The sequence below is a fragment of the Vicugna pacos genome, chromosome 11 (genome assembly GCF_048564905.1).
Source record: "Vicugna pacos chromosome 11, VicPac4, whole genome shotgun sequence".
NCBI lineage: Eukaryota > Metazoa > Chordata > Mammalia > Artiodactyla > Camelidae > Vicugna > Vicugna pacos.
This window is the reverse complement of record NC_132997.1, coordinates 26,801,817-26,821,051: the sequence shown is the minus strand read 5'-3', so window position 1 is coordinate 26,821,051 and position 19,235 is coordinate 26,801,817. Positions and strand designations below refer to the sequence as shown.

The 19,235-nt window shown below is 45.5% G+C and overlaps 2 protein-coding genes across 7 annotated transcripts in view; one reads left to right on the top strand and one right to left on the bottom strand.

Moving 5' to 3' along the window:
• TTC13 (tetratricopeptide repeat domain 13) overlaps window positions 1-3,661 on the bottom strand; it is a 71,432-nt gene extending 67,771 nt beyond the window's left edge. For all 5 annotated transcript variants that reach the window (XM_072970963.1, XM_072970964.1, XM_072970966.1 and 2 more), the window contains exon 1: window positions 3,308-3,661. In XM_072970963.1, coding sequence (XP_072827064.1) covers window positions 3,308-3,572 — 265 coding nt within the window. In that variant the 5' untranslated portion in view covers window positions 3,573-3,661. The remainder of the gene's footprint in view (window positions 1-3,307) is intronic.
• A 139-nt stretch (window positions 3,662-3,800) lies between these two features.
• On the top strand, window positions 3,801-17,616 carry ARV1 (ARV1 homolog, fatty acid homeostasis modulator). 2 transcript variants are annotated; one of them, XM_015246226.3, is made up of 6 exons: window positions 3,801-4,058; window positions 9,002-9,121; window positions 11,248-11,401; window positions 14,162-14,386; window positions 15,206-15,352; window positions 17,467-17,616. In XM_015246226.3, the coding sequence occupies exons 1-5, from the start codon at window positions 3,849-3,851 to the stop codon at window positions 15,346-15,348; spliced, it is 852 nt and encodes a 283-aa protein (XP_015101712.1). In that variant the 5' UTR covers window positions 3,801-3,848; the 3' UTR covers window positions 15,349-15,352; window positions 17,467-17,616. The 2 variants fall into 2 exon arrangements, with proteins under 2 accessions (XP_015101712.1, XP_006212424.1); XM_006212362.4 differs by lacking the exon at window positions 17,467-17,616 and adding an exon at window positions 16,950-17,198.
• The last annotated feature ends 1,619 nt before the right edge of the window (window positions 17,617-19,235 follow it).

Sequence of the window (19,235 nt, the reverse complement as noted above, 5' to 3'; positions counted from 1 at the left end):
ACCCTGGCGTCCAGAACACCCAGGAGCATCTCTCAGGCACATTAATAGCTTTTTAGTTAAAAGAACAGACCCACTCTGGCTCTGCAGTTCAAAATCCTAGGTTCAGTGAATGAAGCCCCCTTGCACATGGATAGACATGAAATTCTAGAAGTTACCTAAGAATATACCTTTCAACAAACAAAGCTTAAGGGTACAGGACTTTATCAATAACACCAGTGAGAAATTATACCAATACGCAAATACTACTGATGAGAAGTTCACAAACGTTCGGGAAGCCAGATTACACTCTCCAGCACGCAACCCTTCTTAGCTTCTCTTCACCTCAGTTTCCCCTTAGGTGGCCTGGAGATAAAAACAGTACCTACTTTGGTGTCAAGAGCATTAAATAAGAACGCACCGCGTTCACAAGTATAACACTGAAGGAAAGGATTTGGGGAAAGCTTTTGTTCATTATTTCTCCCCACAATTCCAAACTACAAACAGGGCCAAGAGAACAAGGAAGGGAAGAGAAATTGATCTTTATTGGGAAAATACGTACATGACAGTATTCATTTTTTAAAAGAGGAAGATCATTTTCAACACAGGAAAACAGAAGGTCAGAAGTGTGTGGTTACACACGCTTGTCAAACAAAAAGTGAAATGTGAAAACATGCTGGAGGACAAAAAGTTGAAGGGGCACTGGGGGACAGCACAGCCCAGGGGCACGGAGATCATTCACGCTTGTTGTCTGGGCGGCCGGGCCCCCGGGGGTCCCCTCGGCCCACCAAGGCTGCTCCCTGGGGCCTGGATCTGGCTGTTGGGTCTGGATTTCAGAGCTGTTTAGATTGACGGCTCCCACCAGCCGTTCTCTCTTGCCCTACACTTACTGGGGGTTCTGTCTTAAGAGAACACATACACAGCTTATCCTAAGGTGTGCAGATTCAGACCCAAGCAGGCATCAACTCAGCCGCCTGAACCCCAAAGTGGTGGGAAGGGTCCTGAAAGGTGGCCATGCTGCTGTGTCTGCCCTCTGAATAGGGGCTGGCTTGATGCAGACAGGCTTGGGGCTGGAGAGGCCAGCAACGATGGAGCCGTGACTAATAGCTGGTAAGGTCAGGTCTTGTTTGATTCTGAAGAACTGATTCCACAACACAAGCCCCTCAGGCTACAGTTTGGTTCGTTGTCAATCTTGAATTTGCTGCTATGTCTGCTCTTCCGGGAACAGACAGGGACGGGGCAGGCTCCACCTGCTTCTACCTGGTCGTCCAGGATAAGGAGGGAGAAGTGAGGGACATCTGGGGAGCGTCTATCCCGACGGAGATGGCATTTGTCACACTGCAGCCAGGAAAGCTCAGGGGGACACCGGGAGACCCAAGAAGCACAAGCAGGTGACTCTGGGAATTACGTCCCACGGTTGATGGCAGCAGCAGCCAAGCCACTTCAGGCACCTGTTGGCAGCCACTGGGACACATGCATCAGCCCAGGGGAGGCTGTGTGGAAGACTCATGCCATGCATTTGCCACAGCACGTTTTTAATTCCAAACTAAGAAAATCACTATTACAAATGGGGACTCTTAACCCTCATCAGAAGCGTGATGCCACAGAGTGAAATGAGCCACCTAGATTAATGATATCAATCGATTTCATAATTTAAATCAGTTTCTTTTAGGCAGTGAGCTTCACATGACTCCAGGAGGGAAGGGAAATGAAGATTTACACACTATGTACATATATATGCTTGTAAATACTACATATGTGTTTTCTGACCTATAACCACTTGGTGTTTAAGACAAATTCTGTCTGGAGCCTAATCATCTAGGCCTCTCCCTTTCCAGCTGTAGGACCCCAGGTAAGTGAAGATTTCATTGTGCCTCAGTTTTCTCATCTGAGAAAAGGAACTGCCATCCTGTGATGTAGTCACCAGTGTTCTGACAGACAAAGAACTGGCTGATCAACCTAAAGTTCTGACAACACAGCAAGCACTGCACTCATGGATGTTAGCTATTTCACATTTTCCTCACAGCATCCTTGTGAAGAAAAGAAAACCCTGTAGTGAGGTAACAGTGTCTTCAATCTACAGAAAAGGTGACTTTGCAAAGATGAGCAATTAACCTGCTCAGAGTCAGGGAAAGCCATTCTCTTTCCACTATGCCATGCTGGCCGCGACATTTATGCTGTTACTGGCCACTGCCTCCTACAAAAGGCAGAAGTCACATGGCCCTCAAGGAGTGAGACTTCCTCAAGGAAGTCAGATTGTGCTAAAAGGAAATCACAGTGTGCTAATCTTGACATCTCATTTCAACCAAAAAATACTTAATTGTCTTCCCAGGTGGACAATGCTGGACTGCTGTGAGGCCATAAAAGCAACTAGCCAGCTCCTAGTGAGTCAGGTAGACCCAGATGTTTCAAAAGCCATCCTTAAGGGAACTCACAGGGCAAGAGGAAAGGAAAAGAGGAGGGCAGGGCAGGGGATTAAAGAGTGAAAAGACCCATTACAGAGGTCTTTGACCCTGAGGCAAAGACAGAAAATGTACATATGTACTTTGCCCCTGAGAGATCTGCCTCTTACTAAGCCGAGGCCGGTAGTTGCCAATCTTAATGAATGAGCTGGCCCAGTTCCAATACACACACAGCTCTGACAGACACTGGCAGGGAGCCCGCAGGGCCCTTTCTACTCTCTGGGAGACACCTGACAGATCACAGGTCAATCTTAAACAACTGGAAGCAAGATGGAAGCAAGATGTCAATGAGCAGATAAGATGGGCTTCCTCTTTTGTTCCCTCCTTTTTTCCAGGGATCGCATGTTTAGAGGCTGTGTTTAATACAAGGCATCAATCGGGAGGTCAGGAAACCTGATTTCCAGGCCTAAGATGGGCCAGGCATTCCCGCTCTGGGCGCAGGCCCCGCGAGACGGTCCGGACCTCCTCGTCGGTCGGTCCCTCCCTCGCTCCCACCGCACCCGAGGGGGCCGGAGCAGGGACCGGGGCTGCCCCGGGTCACCTGCCATCTCCTCCTCCACCCTTTCAACAGTTGCCAGGACTGCGGACAGGACTCCCTGGCCTCGGGTGCATGCTGTCAGCTTTTTCACCATTCACCGCCCTCCCCAAGGCGGCCTCAGGAGGAGGGCGCGCAGCGGCGTGGGTGTGAGCGGCGGGAAGCGGCCCCGGCGTGACACCTCGCGGAGCCGGCTCCCGCAGGGGCACACGCCGCGCCCGGCGGCGGCGAGGCCCGGGCGGCCCGCACATCGGCCCCGGAGCCCGCAGCCCCCACGGCCCCGCGGCCCCAGCGCTCCGCGCGCCCGGACGCCCGCCCGCCGCCGCCCACTCACCGCCGCACTCGGCCGAGTACTGGTCCCCCCAGTCCCCGGACTGCGGGCTGCAGCCGCCGCCTGCCGGGGCCTCCTGCTGCTGCCGGTGCTGCAGCTCCTGCTTGAGCAGGGACAGTGGCGAGTAGTGCTCGGTGGCCAGGGCGCCCGGCCGCGGCCCGGCGGACAGGACCCCCAGCAGCAGCAGCACCAGGGCGCGCCGGGCCGCGCCCGCGGCGGCCACAGCGCCGCCCCAGCAGCCGCAGCAGCAGCAGCCGGCAGGTGCCATCTTCCCTCAAAGCGCATGTGCGGCGGCCCTCGCCGCGCGCTGCGGCCTCCCGGCCTTAACCCGCGGCAGGCAGGTGGGCCGTGGCAAGGGGGCGGGCAAAGGGGAGTGGCATTGCCTGCTGGGAGTTGTAGTCCCAGGTCGGCCAACCTGGCGCCTCCCTTTCCGGTGCTGGGACTACGAGTCCCAGCAAGCACCGCGCGGCGCAAGGCTTCCGGTCTGGCGTCTGACGTCTTCCCCGCCACTGAATCGGAAGTTCTGTGCCGCAGTTGCGTGGAAATGGGCACTGGTGGGCGGAGTGGGCTTCGGCCGGGCAAGGGGAACACCGAGGGGGTGACAGCAGGAAAGGGGAAGCCGGATGGGGTGGCAGTGACTCCTGCTGCTGCTGCTGCCTCGGCCTCCTGCCAGTACAGGTGCATCGAATGCAACCAAGAGGCCAAGGAGTTGTACCGAGACTATAGCCATGGCGTGCTGAAGATAACCATCTGTGTGAGTTGTCAGGTGTGGGGTGTCCTCGGGAAGAAAATGGCGCGGCGAGATTTGGGGACCTTGAGAGGCCATGCAATCTGTATCCGCTTTTTAGGGTGATAAAAATCAAAAGTCAACGAGTTTCAGGGTCATCTAATAAGACTACAGTTCGATGCTTGGTATTCCCGTTCCTGGCTCCGTCCAGCCTTTGCATGAGTACGTACGGTGGCAGAGAAGTCATTCCCTACAGCGCTTGTCTCACACGGCTCACGTTTGCTGATCCGGGCGAGCGGATCCTTGGAAGGACATGGGTGCAGGAGTGGCGCAGAGAAATTTAGAGATCGGATTAGGTTGACATTTGGGCTCAAGCCAAAGCTATTTCATCCGTATTCTCCCTTTAGATGGATAAATGTTACCGTCTCTGCACTTAATAACCGACAGTAAATTCTCCTAGAATACTTTTTCAGGTTTCGTCCATTGTGGTCATTGAATGTACAAGGTTGTATACAAAACATTATGCTAGACGTTGGGAATACAAAAACCCAAAATGAGGAAGTAAAAATTCTGCTTTCATAGTCTATTTATAGAGAATGATCTCACGTTGTAAAAATCACAAAATTGGAATTTCTCAAGGGGCCATCAGCAAAGAACCTGTCACATTATAGGCACTCAATGCATTTTTATCCCTTTTCTGATCTCCTGATGATTTTCTGATAATCCTCATTGCCCGTGGTAATATACGAGGGAGTGAATGTGTACCTACTTATTGTCAACCTCTGGTGCATACAATCTCAATTTCCTGTTCTCTCAAACTGTTTCCCTCACTTGGCAAAATTTCAACCCTGGTTATTTGCGTATTACCTAATCTGTCTCTGCACCCCCGCAGCTGGGCATTGGTGGGGAGAAAACACCTTATATTCATGACCACTAACCTCATGTGGGCCTTGATGCTGTCTGGCCATCTTGGTACATTTCACTAGTCCATCCCCATTCCTACTCTTCTGAAGAATACCTTCTCTCTCCTCAAGTTTCCCATATATCCTCTCCTGCTTCGCTAAGAAAAGAGAACTTCTACAAACTTTGCAACCACATAAACCGAGTTCATTATTCATATGCTCAGTCTTCCCTCCTGTTCCTATGCATGAACTCTTCATACACCTGTCTAAAGCCAATGCCTCCACTTGTGCACTAAATCCTATCCTCTTTCACTTACTTAAGGACACCCCTGTAGCAATGCTCTTCTGCTCTCTGCCGGATCATCCCCACCAACATAAGTACTATCATTTCTTCCATTAAAAAATAAAAAATTCTTGACCCCACTTCCTTCTTTAGCTCCTGCTCATTTTCTGCCTCTTCTGTTGGGGTTCACATTACCCTGTGCTCGTGCCATTGTAGCACTTAGAATAGCATGTTTATTTGCCTTCCCCTTGTAAATTCTAAGGTCCTTGAGGATACAGCTTTTGTCTCAAAGTAGATATCTAGCACCCCAGGAGTGCCTGGTCCATGGAAATGGCTAAGTAAAGAGAGCTGTTGTTCTGAATGTAATAGCCACTCTGAACACATTTGTCAAACAAGGGATTGCAAAGGGAATGACTACACTGCTGTGTCTCCTGCTGCTATTTTTTGCCTACCTCTGTCTAAAAAATGTCTAAATCCCATCTTAGACTTCCGATGCTGTCTGAAGATGGGTTTAAATGATGTCCTTTTAAAGGACAGAGAGAGGGTCCCTGAGCAGTCTGCAGTTTCATTTTAAAATAAAGTAACATTTCTGGTCTTTTCCGTTCATATTTGTATAAAGAGAAGAAGTGTTCTGCACATGAGTAGCACAGGAAGGGGATCTAGAAAACTGCTCTTCATATGTATATAGGATTTCTGAGTCTGTGGCTTCTGGTTAGACACTGGGTTTCTCTTTGCTTGGCTAAAAGGCCTAAACCTCTTATGCCTCCGATTTATTAGGTAGATTTAAATTTGAGGTAATAGCACACCTCTCTTCATGAGTTCACTTGATGACCTGAAAAACATACATACTTCCTGTAATGACATGAATGAAGTGGAGAAACTTTCTTTTATAACATTTTTTATTGAGTTATAGTTATTTTACAATGCTGTGTCAAATTCCGGTGTAGAGCACAATTTTTCAGTTATACATGAACATACATTTATTCATTGTCATATTTTTTTTCATTGTGAGCTACAAGATCTTGTATGTATTTCCCTGTGCTATACAGTGTAATCTTGTTTATCTATTCTACATTTTGAAATCCCAGGCTGTCCATTCCCACCCCTCGTCCCCTTAGCAACCACAAGTTTGTATTCTATGTCTATGAGTATGTTTCTGTTTTGTATTTATGTTCTTTTTTTTTTCTTTTTTCTTTTTTTTAAGATTCCACATATGAGCAATCTCATACGGTATTTTTCTTTCTCCTTCTGGCTTACTTCACTTAGAATGACATTCTCCAGGAACATCCATGTTGCTGCAAATGGCGTTATGTTGTCAGTTTTTATGGCTGAATAGTATTCCATTGTATAAATATACCATGTCTTCTTTATCCAGTCATCTGTTGATGGACATTTAGGCTGTTTACATGTCTTGGCTATTGTTAATACTGCTGCTATGAACATTGGGGTGCAGGTCTTTTTGAAGTAGGATTCCTTCTGGATATATGCCCAGGAGCAGGACTCCTGAGTCATACGGTAAGTCTATTCCTAGTCTTTTAAGGAATCTCCATACTGTTTTCCACAGTGGCTGCACCAAACTGCATTCCCACCAGCAGTGTAGGAGGGTTCCCCTTTCTCCACAGCCTCTCCAGCATTTGTCGTTTGTGGACTTTTGAATGATGGCCATTCTGACTGGTGTGAGGTCATACTTCATTGTAGTTTTGATTTACATTTCTCTGATAATTAGTGACATTGAGCATTTTTTCTTGTGCCTGAGAAACTTTTCATTGGAATTGAATCTAATTCTTCATTACATTGGGAATGCTAGGTTAATAATGTTCAATGCACTCCATTTTTCTTCTAGCACTTTGATACAATTAAAAGGCCATCCTATTAATAAGAAACAACCAAACAACCCAAACCAAAAATGGGCAAAAGACCTAAACAAGCAATTCTCCAAGAAAGACATACAAATGACCAATAGGCACATGAAAAAATGCTCAATATCACTAATTATCAGAGAAATGCAGATCAAAACTACAATGAGGTATCACCTCACACCAGTCAGAATGGCCATCATTCAAAAGTCCACAAATGACAAATGCTGGAGAGGCTGTGGAGAAAGGGGAACCCTCCTACACTGCTGGTGAGAATGCAGTTTGGTGCAGCGACTGTGGAAAACAGTGTGGAGATTCCTCAAATGACTAGGAATAGACTTACCATATGACCCAGGAATCCCACTCCTGGGCTTGTATCCAGAAGGAGCCCTACTTCAGGATGACACCTGCACCCCAATGTTCATAGCAGCAGTATTAACAATAGCCAAGACACGGAAACAGCCTAAATGTCCATCAACGGATGAGTGGATAAAGAAGAGGTGATATATTTATACAATGGGATACTACTCAGCCATAAAAACCGACAATATAATGCCATTTGCAGCAACATGGATGCTCCTGGAGAATGTCATTCTAAGTGAAGTAAGCCAGAAGGAGAAAGAAAAATACTGTATGAGATTGCTCATATGTGGAATCTAAAAAAAAAAAACAAAAACAAAAACAAACAAACAAAGCATAAATACAAAACAGAAACAGACTCGTAGACATAGAGTACAAACTTGTGGTTGCCAAGAGGGCAGAGGGTGGGAAGGGACAGCCTGGGATTTCAAAATGTAGAATAGATAAACAAGATTACACTGTATAGCACAGGGAAATATATACAAGATCTTACGGTAGCTCACAGAGAAAAAAATGTGACAATGAATATATATATATGTTCATGTATAACTGAAAAATTGTGCTCTACACTGGAATTTGACACAACATTGTAAAATGATTATAAATCAATAAAAAGTGTTTAAAAAAAGAGATAAAATAAAATAAAAGGCCATCCTAGTATGTTTGCATATGTAACACTTCTGTTTCTATTTTATCCTCTCAAAGTTTTGAGATGTTTTGGGTTTCAGTTGTAGCCATTCATTGATGCAGCCTTGATGCAGCTTTGTAGCTACTGTTTCAAATGTCACACTTGTAATGAGTTTGCTCTCCTATACTTGTATTTCATATGGTCTCATGGTGTTGGGATTTCATAACATTGTAATCACATGTGTTCCCCTCCCCTCCCCCCAAAAAAGCCACTTAATAGGAGTTGCTAAAAGCCCAGGGAGCCTTGATTTGGGTAACTCAGAACCAGGCTACACAGCCCAGCAAGCTCCAGTGTCTACTGGAGCAGAGAAAGACCCATTTTATTTCCATATTCTCAATGTATTGAAGAAAAAGACAGGCTTCTCTTGGTATGCGCTACGTCAGAATTCCTGGCACCGTGTCACTGTATCTTTACCCCCCTGTAGCTCTCAGAAGCTCTGGGTGCAGGGTTACTTTTCTGAACCCTTTTCTCCAAATCATGTTTCAAGAACCACACAGCTGGGGTCATCTAGCCCACAGGCAACAATTTATCAATGAAAGTACATTGTAAATATATTTATTTGAAATAATTCATATAAATTAAAAGTGGAATTTTCTGAGATACTTTCCTGCCTAAAATCAGTCTTTAAAAAAATCTTTTTAGCTTCTTAAATATGAGATTAAAAGATTGATATTTCTAACCAAGAAGATCATATTTTGTCATTTCTGAAACCAGGTCTCATATAAATGAACATCTCATATCTGAATGGGAGCTTATTTAGATAAATGCTGATGCAGCCTTATTGCTATACAAACCCAAAATAGACGCTGCTGTTTTGAAATCCTTTAAGATTTCAGAATGTTTGAATTTGCTTGTTCTAATATGGTGTTGCATCTTTTCAGAAATCCTGCCAGAAACCCGTAGACAAATACATTGAATATGATCCTGTTATCATCTTGATTAATGCAATTTTATGCAAAGCCCAGGCCTACAGGCATATTCTTTTCAACACTAAAATAAACGTAAGTTGTGATGGTGTTTTTATTTTCCAATTTTACTGGATGATTTTGCATTTGAAGATAATAATTTTGAACAGAATTAAAGAACGTTATTTAAAGAAAGAAGTTCTAACAAGGGTGGGTCTGTTCTCTCAATGATGTCTGGAAATTTCTAGAAATAGCAGGCATTAATTTTTTAAAAGGTGCACAATGTTTAGTGTATACTTAAGAATGTGGTCCCTGGCAGGAAACTGATGAAACTGAATCTGGATTGCCTTTTAGTTGGTTACCTTTTGAAACAGACATGAATAATTTCGAACAGAGTAAAATGAAATATAACTTGGTGGGGAGAGAATTACACCTAAAGGGAGTAAGCAAACATTAAAAGAAAAATATTTTTAAAATAATTTATTGCATGTTATACTCTGCTACTGAGGCAATGCATGGGGTGAAAAATGAGAAAAGTCCTAATATATAAAAGCTGGATTTTTCTAAATATGCATTTAGCATATTGAATTGTGAACTCTTTTAATAGTTTGGGTAGGGTTGCCAGTTAAAATACAGGACACCCAACTAAACTTGGAAGTCAGATAGCAATGAAGAACTTTTTAGCATATGTCCTAAATATTGCATGGAACATACATGTGCAAAAAATGTGTTTATTGTTTATCCAAAATGCATATTTATCTGGGTGTCCTGTATTTTTATTCGCTACGTCAGGAAGCGCTCATGTTGGGCTCACATGGATAGCAAGAGTGCAATTTATTTATCCCTGTCCCCCAAGTTAAATAACCCAGGCAGCTTTTAAATGACTGGAGCATCGAGTCTCCAAACTTTGCTACATGGTAGAATCACCAGGAAGAAAGGGAGAGGATGGCAGTTTATTCTTCCAAGCCAGGGTCTCACCCAGAACAGTTAAATCAGAATCTTCGAGGGTGGGAACCAGCATCAGTAGTTCTGAAAACTCCCCAAGCGATTCCAAAGTGCAGCCAGGAGAACCCGTGTGCCGACTGGAGGAGCCTCAGACGCTCACAGCCCTCGTTGTCCCTGGGCTCCTCTGGGTTGGCACGCACACTTTCTCTCCCCCACTTTATATGAATAAAATTTAACCCACAGAAGAAATGTAGAGAAAAGAGCCAGTTCTTGCCGCCTAATATTTTCTCTTTGCCAAAAATTTCAGACTCTTTAGAACTTCCATCTGATTCACTAGCTTTTAATTGCTGTCTTTCACTAATTTATACTCATCCAGCCCAGGGGCAGCTTTTTTTTTTTAATTCATGTTCAGACTAATAGTTTCATGAAATCTTCAGATTATATCTGTTGTTGCTGCTGTCGGCAGTGCTGAGTCACGTAAATTCTTGCTTGATTCTGTGTATCAGACGAATGTTGAAAATACGATGAAGGGAGTTTGGGGTTTTGAGCACAAGCTGCCCCTTCTCCTTGCTTGGTGCTTGTAATAAACCTTTCTCTGGTGGAAAGAAAGAGAGAAAGAGAGAGAGAGAGAAGGAAGGAAGGAAAGAAAAGAAAAGAAAGAGAGAAAGGAAAGAGAGAAAGAAAGAAAGAAAGAAAGAAAGAAAGAAAGAAAGAAAGAAAGAAAGAAAGAAAGAAAGAAAGAAAGAAAGGAAGGAAGGAAGGAAGGAAGGAAGGAAGGAAGGAGAAAGAAAGAAAGAAAAGAAAGAAAGAAAAAGGAAGAGAGAGAGAGAGAAAGAAAAGAAAAGAACGAAAGGAAGAAAGAAAGGAAGGAAGGAAGGAAGAGGGAGGAAAGAAAATACAGTGAAGGGTAAACTACTATTTAAAGCAGATTCTTAACTTGGGGTGCACATTAGAATTCACCCTTCTGCCCAGAACTGTTTCAAAATCTGCGTGTCTAGGATTTACTTCCACAGATTCTGAATCAAAACTGGGGCCTAGACCTTTGTGTCTGACAAAATCTCCCCACGTGATGATTCTGGTGAACGTTGCTGATTAAGAACTACTGGTTAGAAACTGAATGCAGTTACACACTCAGTTGGGCATCTCTGACTTTGAAAAGCTACCAGATGGACCATCTTCCGAAACGACAGAAGTTAGCTATGTCCGCGCCTGTTGGTAGTAAGCACGATTAAGTGTTTCTTTGCCGGACTGAAAGGCAGTGTCTCTCTGACTTCCAGATGCACGGGAAACTCTGCGTTTTCTGTTTGCTTTGTGAGGCGTACCTGCGATGGTGGCAGCTTCAAGATTCCAGCCAGAGCACTGATCTTGACGACTTTATCAGATACGCCAAGGAGTGGGATTTCTATAGAATGTTTGCAATTGCTTCTCTAGGTAGGGAGAAGCCATGCTTTCTATTCTTACTTAACCTACTATTCTGATTTTTAAAATTAAGATACATAGTCTTAATCACTGGTAAGAAGAACTAGTCAGAGGATTTGAGACTAAGTTTGCAGCTGTACCACTAACTTGCAAGGTGAGTTTGTCTAAATTACCTGCTTTCTTTTTTATTTGTTACCACACGTACAGCATGGAAGTAATGACGCTTATCAGATCAGAGCATATGTTTAAGTTCTGATTATCCAATTTGAAGATTACCTGAATCTCATCTTTATTAAAACAGATTGATAATTGCCAGACCTTAGTCAGTGTAGTACGCTAGTTACATTGTACTAACACAGTGCACTTAATAGGGAAAATGTGTCATTTATCTGACTGCATGTGGGGAAGGGGCTGCTTCCCACCAATTTTTAAGTTCCGAAATTGCTTTTCTTCAGAATTTGAATTTGTGACGTAGGTCAGAGTTATGTTAATTTCTGTGACTGTTTTATTACTGACCAGTTTCCATGCTTTCCTGCTTCTAAAATATTTTCATTATAATGAAATATTATTTTAGTAATGTTAAGTCTGCCGCCCACTCCAATGTCATATTTCTGGACTGGGTGTTCTCTTCTGTCCTTTTTCCTTCTGTCTCTGCCCTCATTCCCTTGGCCCTCTCATCCAGTCCTGTGGTTTTAAAATTCAGCTATATGCCGAGAATTCCCAAATGTACATAATAATATTAAAAACATCCTTGAACACATCCCCTAAACAAAGAACCAGAACCCAACAGAATCTTAAGCTTTAAAGCACAGCCTCCTAAATCTCTACAGATAAACTGCTTTATGCCCATCATTTCTAAAAAGCAAACCAGGCTGGTTTTCAAAGTTTGGTATTTCTGTAGCGCCTACCTTACAGTGGCTATTTGGACACTTGATTGGAATTTTTTTTCCTACTGTTACCTAACATTTTTATGGTCTTAATCTAATCCATAGTTAGGTTTCAAGTCCCTGAAACAACTTGCAAAGAGTATTTTACCCAGATACAGCATTTTGTAACTTACGCACTGTGTTTACAGTATTATCAACTCGGTTTTCACCGCCATCCTCTTTGGTAGGTGGGTTGGGGCGCCTTTCCTATCTCCAGCTGTGGAAACTGAAGTAGGAAGGACAAATGGTCCCCTCAATAACCCCCACGGGGTGGTGTCTCCGGCGCCCCATCCTGCGTTTCCTCCCCTGCAGCCCTTCCTCCACCGCTGCTCCTGCTGAGCCCCGCTGATGCATGAAGCCTTTGGGAGGTGGGGCTCCCTAGCATCTGCCTCGTGAAAGATGGTACAGAGCCCGAGGGCTGGGGCCGCTTCCTAAATCCACCACGTTCTGAGCTAGAAAGGTGTGGAGGGAACCTCACCTGCCCTCTGTCCCGGGCGGGAAGCCCTCCTGTCCAAATCCCTGCCAGGCGGTCTCTCCAGTAATGGGAGACAGCCCACCACTGCTGAGATGGTTCTCATTGGTAGGGAGTTCTTTATTGTGTTTTTATTTTATTTTATTTTATTTTGGTTCAAAACTCAGACTAGAAGATCTGCCTGTTGGAGCAGATCATTGCAGTTGACAAGCCCGTCTGTCATTCTGAAGGGAGAAAATGCGTCTCTCATGAAGAATATATGAAATTCCGTGTGGGTTAACCATCCTCAATCATGTTTATTGATCATAATCACCTGGATTTGGAACCTCTTTATTTTGGCTGTAGTCAGTTATGAAACATTTTAGAAAGAATACAGTTGTTTCTCCTATAGTAATATACATGTGTTCCAGCAAAACCTGATTCTGCAGAAACCTCAATAACACAGCATATAGGAGGAAACAGAATTAGGGACAGACCCAGCGGGGTAATCAGAGCATTAGCAATCTTAATACAAAGAATAATGCAGTTTAAAGCAATGTGAAATTCCTGGTTGATGGAAAAGGAACAGATTGTGCTGCATTCTGACTACGGGACACCAGGGAACTCTTTTTTTTTTTTAATTTTAATGTATTAACATTTATTTTAATTTCAGGGGTAATTAGGTTTATTTATTTATTATTTTTTTTTAATTTAACGAAGGTACTGGGGATCGAACCCATGACCTCATGCATGCTAAGCACGTGCTCTACCCACTGAGCTATACCCTCCCCCCTCAGGGAACTCTGTCTTCTTCTAATCTGGACTCTGTCTATGAATCCTTTCTGGAAGGATAAGGAATTACACTCAAGAAGGTTCTTAAAACGAGTAAAAGAAGTTGTGAATCTAGGTAACTGAGTATTCAAAATCTTATAGATACAGGCACTCAATAAATAGTGGAAGAATGAACAACGGGAAACGTCTTCAAGTGTAATTCCTAGGACAGCTTCCACCTTTCAGGCTACAGAGCCTTTCTCCTGTCTGTCTTTCTGTGGTGATCTCTAGGGCTGAAGATGTTTCAACAGAATCTTACTTCCTAGAAGGAACCTTGGAAAATTAAGAATTAAAATTCTCACGGAGTTACTTTCTCCTCAAAGGATGATGAAGTGCTTCATGAAAGAATCATTGAAATATGCTTCTGAAATCATACCAGCAGGATCTGACACAAAGGGCAGGGGTTTGCTTAAAAAAGAAGAAGAGAAGAAAATTTGATCTTGATAAAGTATTTCTTAAGGGCGGCCGATGAGAAGCTGTATTTTGGAATTGTGGATTTTTTGTTTTTAGGGGGCTATGGTTTGGACTGGGACATTCATAGTTTTATTTTCCATTTCCTCTTAGAACAAGCTGCCTATTTCACCGGCATTTTTACCTTCCTGTGGGTCGAACGACCCTTAACAGCGAAAAAAACACCCAACTTCGTTTTGCTGCTGAAAGCGTTGTTGTTATCTAGCTATGGAAAACTCTTACTGATCCCAGCTGTCATCTGGGAGCATGACTACACCCCACTGTGCCTCAGGCTCATTAAAGTATTCGTCCTTACATCAAACTTTCAGGCAATTAGAGGTATGTTTCTGTTTTAGCCCGTCTTCTCAGCTTTCAACTCCTAGAAACACGTAAAGCCTGGTTTCTAGAGCGCAGTTTTTATATAACGTGTTAAACGCTGGAATTCTTCATAGACTAGCAATGCCTGACATTTCCATAGTGCCCTGTGCACCGCATGCATGCGGTATTTGTTCAGTTTAACCATGTGGTACTTTTCACTTTTCAAAATGCTTTCATACGCATGATCTCTGTCCCGTGGGGAGAGCAGGGCAGCCATCATCACCTCCTCTTTATGAATGAGCTTGTGGTGACTTCTCCACAGTTACATGGGGGCAGGTGTCAAGCCAGGCTGGAGTGGCAGGTATCTGTCTCCCAACTCAGGACAGATCCTGCTACACCGAGGAAGGATAAGAAGCCCCAGGTGTCTTCAGATTCCCATACATTGTGAGACGTGCAATTTTAAATGAACCTGTTACCTGAGACTTCCTATGATGTTTATCCTCTTGTAAACTATAACACCAACAGTATCCTTTTTTTCCCCTACTATTCTCTTTATAACCTTAGAATTTATTTTTAATTCTTCTGTTTAATACTCATGAGAATCAGTGTCTTGAGTTGAGGAGGAGCAGCTTAGTGTTTATTATAAGGAGATGCTTTGGTTTTCAAAAGGATTGCAGATGGAAACGGGGGAGAAGGGGACAGCATGGATGAGTAAGAACGAATAGAGATTTTGCAGAGTCAGCTTTACAGAACAAGTTCATTCATACTAGCACATAGTTGACAGGCCAGTGTAACTTAATTAAACTCTTCAAAACTTATCAGTTGCCTTTCCTTTCTCAGTGACCCTAAACATCAGCCGTAAGCTCTCCTTTTTGGCCATCTTGAGTGGCTTACTGGTGGAGAGCGCCATGGTCTACTTCTTCCAGAGGATGGAGTGGGCCGTCGGAAGTGACTGTGCCATCTATAAATCTCAGGACTTCTGAAGAGGTACAGAGCATCTGGGGGCTCACGTGTGCAGACGCCTTCCTACTAAGACCTCAGACACTGAAGTCTGTACCGCTGACAACTGTCTCTGACCCTTTCCAGCCATTCCCTTCCCTCCCACCACCCCTGCCTTTGGCTGCTTTCTCTACCTCTCTACCTCTCCGACTTTGCTCTACTTCTGACCCACCTCCCCTCTCTTTTGACCATACCTGGAACCTACAGGCAGCTGGTGCATTAGCCTCCAGGAGTCCCTTGAAATCCATCAGCTTCCTGCCCTCTGTCATTGTGCCCTGAGAGCTGCTGGGGTGAGTCCAGCATCTTCTCCAGGAAGCCTGGTGGCCCGTCCTGGCCGTCCTCACATGCCCAGACGTCAGCTTCTCTGCCTCGGGGTCACCTCCAGGGAACCCTTCATCCGGGGCCTGAAAGCAGCTGTTCTCGAGTCTTTCCCGCACTCCCCACTCCCATGTCTGCTCTGACTTTGCTCAGAATCGAGACTTACCGACTCCTTGAGCTTCCTTCTTCTTGACATCAGAACCTCTTCGGTCATCTGTCTTCATCTGTCCTCCACTCCCTCCTGTTTGGGAGTTATGCTCAACTCCCCCCCACCCCCCCACCGGGGCTGATTCCAGCCTGGAGATGTCCTCCCCGCTCTGGTCACCGTCAGCCGCCTGGACCACAGCCGGCCCCTCCCTGCATCTGTGTTAGGATACAGGGGCAGCCTTGAGAGTGGTGCTGGGGAGTGAGGGGGCGGCGGGTGGTGAAGGGAGCACAGGGCAGGCGGTGGGGGGTGGCGGAGAGCTGAGGTCCCTCCCTCCCGCCCCGCTCCCTCTCCGTCTTCCCTCCACTCTCCAGACGCCTTGCCCTGCACTGCCCTCTCTCCCCTGCAGTGGTTCCTGCCCATGTGCCCACACACTCTTTCTTCTGGAACAGCCACTCTCAGCCTGTTCTTCACGACCTTTCCTCTTTGTGAAATGTGGTTCCCCCCGGTCTCCTGAGTCGGTGCTCCTGAAATCAGAAGGCAGCCAGCCGCCAGCCCCATCGGGGTCCTCCTGCTCCCAGCCCTGCTCTGGAAGCTGCTGCCCAGGCCCTTCCTGTTGGGCCTGTCTCCCCCACCCCACCCCCCGCCTGTCCCCGGGAGCGGGGCTTGACCCATCCCCCCAGCTTAGGCGGCTTCCAGCCCGGACCCCCTCAGCCCTTCCACTGCGTTCTAGTGATGCCAGGACGGCCCGGCCATCTCCTCTACAGTGGAAGTCCGTATCCGGCCCCTCTGCCCACCAAGTGAGAACCCTTTCCTGGTAGCTTTTCATCTTGTCAGACCCCAGCTCAGCCCTCATCACCTCTTGCTTAAAAGTTTACAATAACCTCCTCACCGGCCTTGAGCCCATCTTTACAAAGCACCCCTCCCGGTGTCCCCCCGAATTTCTCCCTCTATCTTACTGTCTATAGGAGTTTCTAGTCTCTTCCTGAGGAAGACCTTTCCGTCTTCTCTGAGCTTTCACGTGGTCCTCCACAACCCAGTCCTGACTTCTCCCAACCAGCATGTTCCCACCATGTTCCCCACCGCATTCTGCTTATCCACACACGTCTCCTGCTTTCCCAGGGCCTGGAGCACCTCACCAGACAGTCACCTGCTTCTCCGTGGAATGAAGACTCCAAAACTGAAGTCTCTGGTGCCCAGCTCAGTGCCCACAGTCGAGTTCCAGATCTCCTGAGACCATCCCGGCTCCTAGCACCCAGCACCCTGCCCCTGCTTCTGTCACTGCTCCTCCTCGTCTAACTATCCATTGTCGTTTCTGGTTAGGAAAAGGTCACCTGTTCTTAACAGTCGTGTGAAACCCTTATCCTCCTGTGTGTTAGCTCATGTATTATACGTGTTTGTGTCTTCTATTGAAATTCCACGTCTTTGTGCCTGATTCCTGCAACCCGGGTAACAGTTTGGTGCCAGGAGAGACCAGACCCGAGGTTACTCTGTGTCACATCCCGTTGGACAGGGACTGTCACATCCCGTTGGACAGGGACTATCACATCCCGTTCAACAGGGACTGCCCTGATAAGTATCTGTCGATTTGACTTTCAGCAGAATGTGCCATCCTAAATACTTCATTTATTATCCACAGTTTCATTCCTTACTCTCCGTGGCATGACCAGCTGCATCCGTAAACTAAAAGACAAACTACAGACCAAGTTGCTCCTTACTGTTGAGACAAATGAAGCAAAGATCTGGATGTACTTCCTGAAAAAGAAAGCAATGGTTATTAGAAACTCCTGCCCCTCCCCCCACCCCACCCCCACAGGCAGGAAACAACCAGACCACATGCAGACACACACAGACACACTCACACCAACACCAGGGGTGTCGCCACAGGGAGTGGTGTGTACGCCAAGTGAAGGCTGATACGTTGTAGGCAGTTCAGCTGAGCATCTGAATTGAGAGGAGCGTGAGTTCATGGTCTGCGAAGATCTGTGTTTCATTCCTTCGACATATTTTTATCTTTTTAACTTAAGTGTTAATGTTGAAAGTAATGTCTCATATTCTTACAACAATAGAAACACTTTTAATAAAGTCACAGTGAACTGAGCTGCTGTGAATTTTGAATTCTGTAGCTTTCCCCTGTGACTCAGTGGCTTTAAAATCAGCTGATCCCAAAATAAATAACTGAAAACAACTGCTCTGTACACTCTACAGGGGTGAATGGCATCTCAGTAAAGCTGTGATTAAAGAAGTAGTTAAGTATCTGCTCTCTCCTTTCCTCTCTCCTGGCTTCGTTCATTTGTTCTTTCATTATTTACTGAGCACCTGCTGTGTGTGGTCAGACACTCTGGATACAGCGGTTAAAAAAAGACATGATCCTCTTGAAATTTACTGAGTAGAGACGGATTTAGCAATATGAGTGGGTAACTGCAGCCCAGTGTCTCAAGTGTTATAAAGGGGTGAATATAGGGTTCCTGGGAAAGGCAAAGTAGGAACACCTGTTGCATGTTTAGAAGTCAAGAAGGTCTTCCAACGAGAGGGGGAAAGGAAAGGAACTTTCCAGTATCTGTGGCGGAGAGGATAATGATGAATGCAGGTTCCTGGAGAGCAGAGAGTATACTGCACATGCACAGGAAACTGAACACCAACAGTCCAGCAGGGTGGGGTGTGGGCAGTGGGATTTTTACAGGTGATGCCAGGAGGACACAGAGAGGTTGGATTCTGAAGGGCCTCCTGAGTTGTAGTTTATCCCCAGGACAGTGAAGCCAACATGGCTAAAAAGAAGCATCCAAAGTAAAAAACAGAACAAAACCAATTGGGAAAACGTAACAGAAGGGCCCTAGGATGGAGAGGACTGTTGACCACCAGGTGGAGCCTGTAAACATTAAGGAGAGAGGAAGAAAATACGGTTCAAAGACATACAACCAAAAGGGAAAAATTTAAAAAACAAGTATTGGGGGAAAGAGTGACCAAAAATAAATAAATAAATAAACTGATCATAGCTTTTCAAATTTTTGTTAACTCAGGTAAGTGAAGAGAAACACATCACCTGCTTGTAAATTCACACTCAATACATCCCGGTCGGTCCTGATCACTATAAACGTATTTGTTCATCTTTAAAAACAAAACAAGCATTAAAAACCCATTTTCTCGATACAAGTGAGGTGTCCATGAACGGTAGGTAGCTGAGGGCTGCAGAATGTGGTAAGGACTGCAAGGGAAACCCTTCTGATCCAGCTCTGATCTTAGACTCCACCCAGCGTACTATTAATTATATCACTCCCTGGTGTGAGAAAAGAAAGGGCAAGACTCCAGGAAAGAAGGCAGAGAGGCTGCCTTCCAAGGGCCTGTCGGCACCCTGAGAGCACCCAGTCCTCCGTCCCCAAGCCCCATCCCGCTGCCCAGCCCCGGAAG

Coding starts and splice junctions, on each gene's coding strand:
- ARV1 (XM_015246226.3), top strand. CDS start 3,849: ATGGGCACTGGTGGGCGGAGTGGGCTTCGGCCGGGCAAGGGGAACACC. Junction 9,122..11,247: donor TTTTCAACACTAAAATAAAC/GTAAGTTGTGAT, acceptor TCTGACTTCCAG/ATGCACGGGAAACTCTGCGT. Junction 14,387..15,205: donor AAACTTTCAGGCAATTAGAG/GTATGTTTCTGT, acceptor TTCCTTTCTCAG/TGACCCTAAACATCAGCCGT.